The sequence below is a fragment of the Schistocerca cancellata genome, chromosome 10, assembly GCF_023864275.1.
Source record: "Schistocerca cancellata isolate TAMUIC-IGC-003103 chromosome 10, iqSchCanc2.1, whole genome shotgun sequence".
NCBI lineage: Eukaryota > Metazoa > Arthropoda > Insecta > Orthoptera > Acrididae > Schistocerca > Schistocerca cancellata.
Window position 1 is genome coordinate 208380346 of NC_064635.1, and position 13941 is coordinate 208394286.

The 13941-nt window shown below is 37.4% G+C and overlaps 1 protein-coding gene across 3 annotated transcripts in view; it reads left to right on the forward strand.

Moving 5' to 3' along the window:
- The window catches only part of LOC126106597 (replication protein A 70 kDa DNA-binding subunit-like), a 170869-nt gene that overhangs the window by 83511 nt on the left and 73417 nt on the right, over window positions 1–13941 (forward strand). For all 3 annotated transcript variants that reach the window (XM_049912943.1, XM_049912941.1, XM_049912942.1), the window contains exon 8: window positions 7226–7338. In XM_049912943.1, the coding sequence (XP_049768900.1) occupies window positions 7226–7338 (113 nt within the window). The remainder of the gene's footprint in view (window positions 1–7225; window positions 7339–13941) is intronic.

The following is a 13941-nucleotide window of genomic DNA, read 5'->3' on the forward strand; positions in this document are numbered from 1 at the left end:
AATAAATGAACTGGCCTCGTTGCAATAAACGTCGTTTGAACCTGCTATAATAACAACGACATCACTTTCTGTAAAATCGGTGCAGTCGTTGTTTACAGAGCTTGTTACATCAACAAACTTCGCCCCAGGTTTAATAACGGATGAAATGCGCACGATTTCTGTGGTCGAGTTAGACATACAATCTGAGATATTGCGTGCATGACTATCTCCGTAAATTTTAACATTCTTTTTACACTGAAATTGAGCTTGCTTAACCTTAGGACCACTTTTTGTAGTTTTGGTGACACTACTTGCATTTGCAGTTGCACTTTCACACGTGGTTTTCAATTCTTGTTGCTGTTTTGTTTTATGTATTTCACCCACATTGGACTGTTTTTCAAGTATTAATCTAGAATTTTCTTCCTTTAAACATAGTATTTCAGTTTTTAATGCCTGAATGTCATTTTGAAGTAATTTTATAATTTCATTTTTGGAGTCCACTATAGTTGCAAGATCTGCCGTTTCGTTACGTAAACAAGCGTGACACGTCCACGGAAAATCTTCACTGATGTATTTTAAGTTTATTTTCGCGCACTTTTCGTGTAACCAATAGTTGCACTTGACACACCAAATACCTTTCATAACTCACTTTTCACATTCTTTACACGAACTGCTTATTTTTTGCCTTTTGGACGAGAACACAGTGCCACTACACTTTTCTATCGGCGCCATCTTGAACCTAATGTACAGTATTTAACCAATATCGACCTCCGCTCATCGTTTTGGCAGGTGAACCTCCATAAAAAACAGCCATAAATACATTGCATTTCTATGTGAGGGACGTAGTTATCAATTTTGTGTTCTACCCTTTGGTCTACGAGTGAGTGCTGGAGTATTTATTGAAGCCTTACATGCTGTTCTTGGACCACAATTGTTATCACAAATCACAGTTTATGTTGATGACATTGTCATTGCCACCACTACTTGGGAAGAACATGTTAATCTTTTGAAGCAACTTCTGACTAAATTTTCTGACGCAGGTGTCACTATCAATTTATCAAAAACGAAATTAGGGAGGAGAGAAATCAAATTCCTTGGTCACATCATATCAACTGAAGACTCAAGAAAAATTGATGCAATTAAGAATTTTCCATCCCCACAGAATCGTAAAAAACTCAAAGGCTTTCTTGGTCTATCTTCGTTCTTCAGGAAATTTGTACCCTACCACCTTCTTAACAGTCCACATCTTCTATCTTTACTCAAAAGAAATAATATTTGGAAATGGACAGAGTTCTGTCAGACAGATGTTGAAGCAATTAAGAATGCTTTAGTAAATGCACTGTTGTTATGTCATCCTGACATGACATCAGACTTTTGCCTAGTAACAGATGCAAGTTCCTATGGGCTCGGAGCATTTTTATTCCAAATTCATGTAGAAAATGAACAAACAGTCATCAAACGTATCAGTTTTGCTAGCGGCATGCTCACTGAATGCGAAAAGTCATATTCAGTGACCGAGCGCGAAACACTTGCCATAGTATGGGCATTTCGCAAGTTTGGGTACTTTCTATGGGGAAAACGTACTAAGCTTTATACTGATCATCAAGCTCTTTCTTTCCTGCTATCATGCAAGTTATCACATTCACGTCTTGCACGCTGGTGTGCATCACTACAAGAATATGATTTTGATATTATATATATAAAAGGAGAATCCAACATTATAGCTGATGCTCTATCTCATTTGCCACAAGGCCTACAAGAATTTTCAGATGTGACAGAACAAACATCAGATTTCAAAATTTTACTCATGTATGACGGTACATTTGCACCTTACTACAAAAACATGTGCAGGAAGTTAGCCATACTGCAGGACAATGATCCCAGGCGGATACAGATAAAGAATAAATTACGTGCAGGAACAGACCCACATCTTGAAAAATATTACACATTACACAAAGAAATATTATTTCACCGACGAAACCCTGAATCACAGCATTGGTGTGTTTGCTTACCTGAAGCTCATGTTGATGATTTTATTTTATTTACACACAGAACTTGGGGACACTGTGGTGTAACCAAATGTACAGATAAGATTATACAATATTGCTATTTTCCAAATTTAAGGTGAAGAGTATTGAGTAATATTAGGAAATGCATCATATGTCAGAAAGCCAAATATTCTAATCGCACAAGCATGAATGAATTGTACCCAATCATACCTAAGAGGCCATTACAGCTAATTTCTTTAGATATTGCAGGACCCTATCCACAAGCATGTGGAGGAATGAAATACATCCTTGCTGTGTTAGATGTTTTCACAAAGTATTTAAAATTATATGCTTTACGTTCAGTTTCTACCACTGCTATTACCAGACGTCTATTAACAGATTATTTTGTAAGAATAGGAAAACCTGAAGTTATGATCACGGATAATGCAGCATATTTTACCAGTTTAAAATGGAAGACTTTTATTGAAGAACAGAATGTTAAACATATTTTAATTTCAAGATTTCACGCGGCAGGAAACCCAGTAGAAAGAACATTTCGAGAATTTGGACAGTTTATGAGAACACACCCACCAGAGAAGCACACAAAATGGGTAGAATACCTAGCACCATTTGAACAAATAGTGAACAATTTAACTCACATTTCTACTGGATACACACCAACTGAATTAATTATGGATAAAACAGAAAGAAATGAATGGACAGACCCTCTACCTAAATTTACAGCAACAACAAATCATGTTAGTTTAGAAGAAAAGGTAAGACGAGCTTACACAACATTATGTGGCAAAGCTAAGGAAAGAAAGCAGAAATATGACAAGAGGTGTCAGGAAAGCACAAACATTTCAAGTTGCTGAGTTAGTTTTACTAAGAACACATCCTAAACCCACAAAACTGAAACATTTAAACAGGAAATGGCAGATCTTATACTCTGGACCATACCGAATTGCAAATATTCCACACCCTGGCTGTTATTCATTAGAATATCCATTAACACATAAACCCAGATGTCTACATCCACACAGACATTTGAAAAAATACATACAGTAAAATGTTAGCTAATGAAGAGAAGATAATTAATATGATATACAGTTATGATGAGCCTACATTTAAGTTATACAGATACTTACAATCTAATGAGTGCAGGTAAGTCTAGAAAGCAATGTGAACCATCCAATAGCTAATAAGATATTTGGTTATAAGAGGAGTTGCTATTGAGGCATATACACATTAGAGGAGGCAGAGAACTGAACAGAATTATTTTCTTTAGGAGGCATGTGATAATAGTAATGTTGATATGAGTGATGTGAGTGACTGAATGAGATGAGTGAATGTAATTTTAGTTTAATAAGAGGACAAATAGTAATACGGAGAGAGGTAAATGGAATATAAGATGAGAAAAGGGTATTATTATTATTGTTGTTGTTGTTGTTGAAGTAAAAAGTAAGTGGTGATGAATAAGAGGAAAATATATATATAATGCTGAGGAATAAGTATATGTTATTTTGTGAAGAACGAATAATGGATAGGTGAGAATGTTATGAGTTATTGAGAATATGTTGAGAGGAGAGAAACTAGATTTGAATGCTATATCACATGTACTCATGGAATACAGAATGAAAGTAGTGGAAAGAATATTATTTATTGAAAGATTGGTATGCCTGAGATAATAACTTATGTGGTGTCTTATATATTCTTATAACTAAAGGTGAAAGTATAGATTTATGTGGAATGAATTATTTACAGCAGCCACTGTTGGAAATATACCAGAAGATTTAAATCTATAACACTTTAACACTAATCTAATGGGAACTTGTAATGAAATTTTTGGAGTTATGTAGGCTTGACACTTCAGATTGGAAGAATTATTTAAGAGAACATATTTAGCAGCCATCTAATGGCATAATTAAAGCTCATCTAGTGAACTGAACTAATGCACCATTAAATAGAAAGGAGAATAACGAGAAAACAAAACGTCAGTCCTCTGTTGCGGCTCATACTCTCATCCCTCCCTTAGAAAAATTTATACATGTTGATGAAATATTTGACATTATATAATTCGTGATTATCTGACAGTATGGAGAGACATACACAAATATTTATTTATGAATAGAATTTTACAGGTACCACAAGTTAAATACATCATGGAATGCAGCGGCAATTATCTAAGAAGATTTATTTATTAATTAAGTAAAACATTTGTTTACCTTGCTTGATACTCATGAAAGGAAGGAGATGAACTACACAAACTTTATAGGAACATGATTGACTTGAACTAGATATATATATATACACTTACCACACTGATGTACATACTTGTAGGATCCTAAGATATTTAGAGGGGCACCCCTCTTAGAAACGGTAATAGAGGGGTACGACTCTTAGAAACAGCAATAGTGGGGACACCACACTTAGAAATGGTATTAGGTATAGGAACTTTTACATTATATTAAGTTAACATGTATTTTATTTATCATATTTTATTTTGTGTAGTCCACTGTAGGGGACGACTTTACTAGTATTTATGAAGTAGTTAGCAACCATCCCATGAACCTATCCTCCTACAGAGGGCTGTGTTGAAGCTTGAAATATGTGTAAATTTTATTCCAGGAGGCAAGATGAATTTTAAGTTGAATATTCTAGCGAGTTTCCACAATTATCTTCAAATGTTGCAAGTGTAACGGCTGAATGCAATGTAATTCACATGTCAGCACATTGATATTGAATGTAACGTAAAAATTTAAATTTAAATTTACTATATTTTTCATTTAATTCTGTATATGTGCTATATGACAACAATGTATCTATCTCATGTAATGATTAATTGTAAATATTTGTATATTTATGTACTTACTATTATCAAGAAATGTATTTTAAGTAGATGTTAATGAGCTGCAAAGGACTTGTGCATGTAGCACATGATTCATATAAATGGAACTGAAAATGCATAGAAGAAACAAACGTGATAGAACACTGGTCAAGCAATATTTACGTAGTGTCAATATGCTTTGAAGTGTATGGTGTTGTGGAAGCCGGCAGGTCTTCAGGTTGGTGTAAAAGACAAGCTCATCACCTGTCGTAGGCAGTGGGGTGTTTCCTGTGCCCTCATTGACCATTTATAAAATAAAAATTATTTATAAAATAAATGCATAAATAAATAAATAAATATTTCGGTAGACGCGACTGCTGGAGATCACAATTTCGTGTTGACACATTGAACAAACTTTGGATTTTCTTCAAGTCACACACAAGAGATCCAGGCAGTACACACACACTCAGAATCCGATACTACGTTTAAAGACATTGGAGCAATATAATAGAAACATTTATTGTTCGAATTAATTCCATTGTAAACACGAATCATGTGAATTGAATTCAAACGCTGTGCTAAGCAACGATAATACGCTGCAATTCAAAGACATTAATGTTAAGACTCCTAAAGAAGATACACACCGAAAAGACTGTATACAAAGACTGATATGCAAAGAGCATTTGCTCAGAAATATTTTTTTGTAATATGTAAATTTCTTATTTTCTCATATATTCTCATATATATATTGCGAAAGCTTGAATTTTGTGTGTATGTTTGTGTTCGTTTGTGTGTCTGTCGACCTGCCAGCACTTTCATTTGGTAAGTCACATCTACTTTGTTTTTAGATATATTTTTCCTTCGTGGAATGTTTCCTTCTATTATAACTATATATATATATATATATATATATATATATATATATATATATATATATATATATATATATATATATTTAAAAAGAAAGATGATGAGACTTACCAAACAAAAGCGCTGGCAGGTCGATAGACACACAAACAAACACAAACATACACACAAAATCTGTATGTCTGCTTGTGTCTGTGTATATGAGGATGGATATGTGTGTGTGTGCGAGTGTATACCTGTCCTTTTTTCCCCCTAAGGTAAGTCTTTCCGCTCCCGGGATTGGAATGACTCCTTACCCTCTCCCTTAAAACCCATATCCTTTTGTCTTTCCTTCTCCTTCCCTCTTTCCTGACGAGGCAACCATTGGTTGCGAAAGCTAGAATTTTGTGTGTATGTTTGTGTTTGTTTGTGTGTCTATCGACCTGCCAGCGCTTTTGTTTGGTAAGTTTCATCATCTTTCTTTTTAGATATATTTTTCCCACGTGGAATGTTTCCCTCTATTATATATATATATATATATATATATATATATATATATATATATATATATATATATATATATATATATATATAAAAGAAAGATGATGAGACTTACCCAACAAAAGCGCTGGCAGGTCGATAGACACACAAATAAACACAAACATACACACAAAACTCTAGCTTTCGCAACCAACGGTTGCCTCGTCAGGAAAGAGGGAAGGAGAAGGAAAGACAAAAGGATTGGGTTTTAAGGGAGAGGGTAAGGAGTCATTCCAATCCCGGGAGCGGAAAGACTTACCTTAGGGGGAAAAAAGGACAGGTTTACACTCGCACACACACACATATCCATCCACACATACACAGACACAAGCAGACAACAAATGTCTCTTTTCATGATTTGGGTATCGTGCATCACTAAGGTCCATACATGATCAGTATCGACTTCGTGTGCAAATGTCCAGGGTCTACATGAACGTGGTTTTTTTCCCTTCACCGATGAATGGCCATCTTTGAAGCGGTTCTACCGCTACTCCTTTTTATTCCTTTGTTGAATCTTGTGGATTGTTTCAACTTTAGAATTGCCAAGCTTAAAACAAAATTTGGTGCAATGTTCTTGTTCTGCCTTTTTTTTTTTTTTCTTTCATTTTACCCACCCACAATACAAAATCTGACAACTATCACTTACATGTGTTCGCCTTTCAATGGCTGCCCAGTGACTGGTTTATTCCACAGTTGTGAAAAAAATCAGACATGCGCACGGTGTATGTAGATTTCTGCAATCTCAGCATAGGCCACAGTCATAACTTGACATGTTGTCTGCTGGTATAGGCTAGGATATTATTAGGCTGCCCCAGTCTGTCTGCTTGCCGAGATGACTCGTGCGTAACTACCTGTAATAAGAGGCGACTGATGATTGATGAATTCCCATGTTTACAACAGTTGGCTGGTGACAGCCTTATAAGGTCATAAGAGCTGAACTTGTCCTTTATAACTTTATTTTGTGTGCTACTTGATAAAAAAATTAATCTGATTATTGTACAATGAGCCATTGTTAATTTCTTTTGTTTTGTTTATCTATATGCAGATGTCATTGGTGTAGTAAAGGATCCTGGCAGTGTTAAGGTTGTTACAGTGAAAAAAAGAAATGAGCAAGAGAAGATACGTGAGGTTACCATTGTTGACCAGAGCAACACCACGGTAACAAGTTAATAAGTGCTCGTTGTGTCATGCTTAACTGCAATACTAATTATTTTCTGTTAGTCTGTACCATTTGAGCTTTGTATGTGACTGTTTTGTTGCTGGACTTGTCAGATTTTCAGCTCTTTGTTTCATTAGTATTCACTTTTGTTAAACTTTGTGAGGTGTAGTTTTGTCGTAATACAGACTACCTCAAATTTTATGTCACACATGCTGTTACGAGCTACTTCTGTACTATGAATGTTATTTATGTACTCTCTCCCAAAAAGGTTGAATATCCTTACAGCTAAACTAGTTCTTTAAATCATTTATAAATGCATGATGTAAAAATCTGTTAAAGATAAGACACTCACATTTCGTGCCGAGCAACATTAATCACACTTTTATGATATTATGGAATAAGAAAATTTTCATTTAATTGGGCACTACTCTGCTATTGAACTTGTCCAAAAAAATTTCTTAAATAAATATGGTACAAAATCCCTTTTACATTCTCAGAGGAAATTTATCTACTGTTTACAACCTTCTCTAATTCTGTCAAATTTTGTTTGTTCGCTATGGTAAATTGCACACACTTTTGGATTAATATGTTTGCCTGCTCTCCAGATCTGCATCACTGTTATTGGTCACTAGACAGAATAATTTGTAGCGCTACTGCTGTCCTCCCTGTTACTGCCAACCTAATAGTATCTATTAACCTTTAATTGCAAGAGAACTGTCGGCACAGTGGCTGACAGGAACACCTTTCAACAGAATTCAAACAATGGAAACTCCAGGTAGGAATATCAACGGTGTAGGAAAAAACAGATTGCTACTTAGCATCGATCTGCACTTCTGAAGTGTGCTGAAACTTACTGCAAAGAAGACAAGTGAAGTTGCTGTATCCCAGTAACTTGACGTGTCTTCTTTATGGTAAGTTTCATTAGAGTTCAGAAGTGCAGATCGAGTCACTTTTTCCAATCACTACCAATCTCAGCATTCAGTACTCAGGGTGTATACGACCCGGGACAACCGGGAGATCCGGGAAAAACCTGGGAATTTTTTCAGCTGGGAGCAAACCGGGAAAAAACTGGGAATTTTTTAGAATTCCAGGAATTGTTCGTTGTCTTAGTTTTCAGTTAAATTTTTGTAATTTTGACTGGTAAGAATCGATACTCTAACAAAGGATGTTACTGTATCACGCTACTGCAGAATAATACTGCAACAGTGAAACGTGAACGAGAAGAAATATGAAAATAAAACATAAATTGCAAAGGAATGTGCCATATACAACAACAAAACACAGTGCTCACACAAGCATTTGCCAACTGCAAAATGTGTCAGAGGCTTTTGGAGGACAATGCAATGCTTAATACCAACAAATTGCCTCCAATGAGCACGATGTCAAGGTTGTTTATATTAGAATCGTTTTAGCAGTTACGAGCGGGTTCATGTGCATGCGCAGTTGAGTGGCGTATGAGTTGTATCTTCTCCCCTTTCTGGCTACAGAAATGTGGCTGTTGGCTGTGTAAGTAGTCGCAGCAAGCAGCTAGATGCAACCGGGAAAAAATATACTGCCGTGCCCAAGCTGCCAGATTCATGCATGTACAGCAAGCCTGGTTCTATGGGGGAGTGGGGGGGTGGCAAACCGAGGTATCTGACCCAGGCGACAATTGTGACCGGGAGGGGGCAGGCAAGGGGGGGGGGGGGGCGCAAATTCATTTTCTTGAGGAGAAAAGAAACCTTGTTTCACAAAGCACCTAGCTCCTAGGGCACGTTGGTCTATCGATTATTCATATGGTTTTGAAACGAATCCTTGTTGGTTTTTGAACATACTTTGTAAGTTGATTTCTGAATGTATCATAAGTTGATTATTGAATGCGTGCATAGTGTATGTGATGTCTATCAGGGTAATCCTAGTCGCATCTAGAAATAGACTTTCATGCAGGCAAAAGGGGGCCGGGCTATACAAGCTGAGCGGAGTAAAGCCGAACGAGTGAATGCCAATCACTGTCTGATTATGTTGTTGATTGTGTTTGCAAATGATCAGCGTTGTTATAATTACTAGGGAAATCCATAGATTCAGACTACCAGAGTAGAAATAAAGGAATAACAGGTAAGAAAGATTACACATTATGTTCTCGGCGTATCCAAGAAAATGAAATTTAGTCAGAAAATCTTTGGCCAGATCGCTACATTAGTAAGGGCCAGTTGTACAGTCCCTGCCTAGCAGCCACTTAATTCTGTTCTGGAAGTAACACGGAAAATGGTTTGTACGAACATAACAACGCCTAACCGGAGAATAATCAGGGATAAGTAAACCAGTGATTCTGGCAGGGTTAGTGAAGTTAACTGGCGAGTAAGTTTTGACAAAGGCAGGAATAGTTCCAGAATTAGTCATGACAAGATTGTTTGTTAGAACGAGGAAAGAGAAGAAACGCTGACATCACAGAAATTAGGGAAGAATATGACGATTCCAAATATATATAAAAATCTTGTACTACTACTTTTCGATCTCATGCTCGAGAAACTGGAATGTATGAATGAAATGTGAAACTATTTTCTAACATAAAGCTTTTTGCTTGTAGTAGACCTAATAGGCATTTTATGTCGGTCTTCGTGAATTATATTCTGTCGTGTTATAAAAATAACCATTTGTGCCAAAACAGTCTCGTTTATTTGGTGTGTGTTACAATTTCGGCAGTGTTAGAAAGGCCTATTTTGTTTTATCTAGCAGACAGTGACAAAATAGACATAATCAGATCAAGAAACCATACCAGTCTTGGGTACTATTTGTATTAACAGCTTACGCAGTGTTAGACAACGATATTTCAATTTTTCATGTAGCAAAACGTTTGACGAACTTTGATGAAACAACAGTAATATCACAAATTGAGTCCACCTTGATGCAAAACACCTTGTTATTCATTTATTTCTTTATTATCCCTAACTAGTTTCGGCGACAAATACCACCATCATCAGTGGGGTTTTTTAAATCTAAAACATGCTGAAAATGGTATGGTTGTACAAACACAGTAAAACATTATTACATTTTTACAAATCGTGTTTTGAAATATAGTTTTATATTGATACTTCCATACTACCTTATTTATTGTATGCTACAGCATGCTTTAAGCAATTATTTTCTGTGCTCTTTTATCTGTTGCCGTCTTTTTACGTAGCGAACATCATGTCATCTGCAGCCATGTGAGTGGCTGTTAGTAAACAAATACTGAAAGGTGAACTTTGTATATCAGCAGTATATACTTGGGACTGTGGTAGTGTTGTGGAAACCAGTTATTTTGGTGTGTACTTAGCTGTTGCTTAGCTAGTCGTGTACTCATGTTCGTTGGATGGTGTGTGGCTGCTTTTTACACAGAAAAACAAAACTTTTGCACTTTGTTTCTGACCTAGAATATTACGCCATCTTGCTGTTCGCGCGTGTCGCGAGAGGCGTATCACAGGTGGCGAGAAAGGTGTTGAAAAACTGTAGCGCGAATTACGACGACTTCTGTTCATTATTTATGTCTCTGTGTGTGATGGGAGAAGTGGTTCTTTTGCGTGTGTGTGCTTTCTGTTCTGTATCCTTGGTCAGTTCTCTCAGAGCAGTAAAGAGTGTGTTGTTGCAAAGTGTTGTGTTTTCATTTATTACACTTTTCCCTTCGACTATAGCCATTTGTATGTGGTAATTTTCTTCTACTGTTAGTTGTCGGTATAGACTGTTGCTGTTTCTCAGAATGCGTAGATTATTTTCAATATTAGTGGGGTTATGGTTTTTGTTCATTAGATGTTCTGCAAAAGTTGAATGTGTGCTGTCACTTCCTAGAGCTCTCATGTGCTCTGTGTACCTCGTTCGGAAATTTCTGCTTGTTTGTCGTATGTAGTGGGCCTGACAAGAGTTGCAAGAGAGTTGATATATTCCAGTGTTGCTGAATTTGTCTGAGGTTTTTCTGACTGGTCTTAGTCTACACACAGGAACTAAATATAATCAAACAAATTGCTGTTGAAAACGACTATAACAAATAGAATAGGAAACATCTTAAAAAAGCAAGGGATCTCAATAACATTCAGAACAAACAGTACAGTTCAGAAAAGACTAAGACCAGCAGGCTCGCTTAAAAAAGCAAGGGTCTGAATAACCGCTGTCATCGACTGGCGGCATCACGTGACATGAGCTATGACTGGCTTACAAAAGCGCAGATGGGAGTTACCCTCAAAACACATTCTCCGTTCCCCTAATTATTCCAGCCTCAATTTATGGTAACATACTGTCCCCACACCCTCCACCCAACAATTTCCAACCTCTCTGTCCTATCATCTCTTCCCTATTCTCATCTCACTCCTTTTTTCCCCACCTCCACATGCTGCGTCTGTTGGCATTCTGGCTCCTCCACAGCCTTGACTGTTCCTCCCCCCCCCCCCCCCCCCCCCTGCCTATACACTACGATCCCTTCCCCTTCCATTCAGATGCTGCTTCCATCCCATGTGATAGATGTATTCTTGCCAGAGTTGGCGGTCACGTGTGCATGAGGTGTGCACGCTCGTGTGTAGGAATGAGTGGATTTCTGTTTTGCTGATGAAGGGTGTGGCCAAAATCTTTGTGTAAGTATCCTTTAATTGTGCCCGTCTGCAACTTGACATGCTATCTTTATGACAAGTAGGAATCTATGTTTTCTTACATTGTAGTGTAACAACTGAGATGATGGGGGCATCTTGATGGACACATGACCTGTGGATACTAGCCAGTTCCCTCAATAGCAGCACCACTGTTACTGCTGTGCACACTGCCTGTCAACAATGATAGAGCCTCTAGTAGCACTTTGTAGCATTTAAACTGTCAACAGATTGTTTGCACTCAGTACCATGCCCATAACACTTGATGTACAAACACATGTACACCTACATCCATATCGTGCAAAGTACTGTGAGGTGTACGGCACACGGTACATCCCACTGTAACGGTCATTAGCATTTCTTCCTCTTCCGTTGACATAGGGAGTGCAGGAAGAACGATTCTATGTTTCTGTGCATGCAGTAAATATTCTAATCTTATCCTCACAATCTCTACGTGAGCGATACATAGGATATTGTAGCATATTCCTAGAGTCATCATTTAAAGCTGGTTCTTGAAATTTTGTTAGTAGACTTGCTCGTGTTAGTTTATGCCTGTCCTCAATAGTCTGCCAGTTCATTTTCTTCAGGATCTCTGTGACACTCTGTCACGGGTCAAACAAACCTCCGATTATTTGTGCTGCACATCTCTGTATATGTTCAATATCCCAGTCCAGTTTGATACGAATCCCACACATTTGAGCAGTGTTCTGGAAGTTGTCACACGAGTGATTTGTAAGCAATCTTCTTTGTAGACTGATTGCACCTCTCCAATATTCTACCAGTAAGCCAAAGTGTACCACCTGTGTTAACCACAACTGAGCCTACACGATCGTTGCGTCTCGTATTCCCACAAAGTGTTACAGTCAGGTATTCGTATGAGTTGCCAATTCCAACAGTAACTCATTAATATTATAGTCTCAGGATACTATGTTTTTTCATTTTATGAAGTGCAAAGTTTAACATTTCTGAATATTTAGAGGAAGTTGCCAATCTTTGCACCCAGGGTTGCCACAAGTTCTGGAAACAAAGGAATTTTAAACATGTCAGGGAAATAAGGGAAATTTGAAAAAAACACTGGAAAAATCTCGTTTTGTGTCAGTAAATGAAAGGTTTGTTTACAGGTTGTCATGCATCGTCACTGGCTGGGCACTTCTTCCCCTATTCCCTCATTCTCCTTTTCCTACCACTATCATCAGTTTCCATGTATACAACTTTCTTTTATGATTCTTAAACCAAGTGTTAGCTATAATTAAGTTGTGCTCTGTGCAAAATTCTACCAGGCGGCTTCCTCTTTCATTTCTTAGCCCCAATCCATATTCACCTACTACGTTTCCTTCTCTCCCTTTCCCTACACTCGAATTCCAGTCACCCATGACTATTAAATTTTCGTCTCCCTTCACTATCTGAATAATTTCTTTTATATCATCATACATTTCTTCAATTTCTTTGTCATCTGCAGAGCTAGTTGGCATATAAACTTGTACTACTGTAGTAGGTGTGGGCTTCGTGTCTATCTTGGCCACAATAATGCGTTCACTATGCTGTTTGTAGTAGCTTACCCGCTTTCCTATTTTCCTATTCATTATTAAACCTACTCCTGCATTGCCCCTATTTGACTTTGTGTTTATAACCCTGTATTCACCTGACCAGAAGTCTTGGTCCTCCTGCCACCGAACTTCACTAATTCCCACTATATCTAATTTTAACCTATCCATTTCCCTTTTTAAATTTTCTAACCTACCTGCCCGATTAAGGGATCTGACATTCCACGCTCCGATCCGTAGGACGCCAGTTTTCTTTCTCCTGATAACGACATCCTCTTGAGTAGTCCCCGCCCGGAGATCCGAATGGGGGACTATTTTACCTCCGGAATATTTTACCCAAGAGGACGCCATCATCATTTAATCATACAGTAAAGCTGCATGCCCTCGGGAAAAATTACGGCCGTAGTTTCCCCTTGCTTTCAGCCGTTCGCAGTACCAGCACAGCAATGCCGTTTTGGTTATTGTT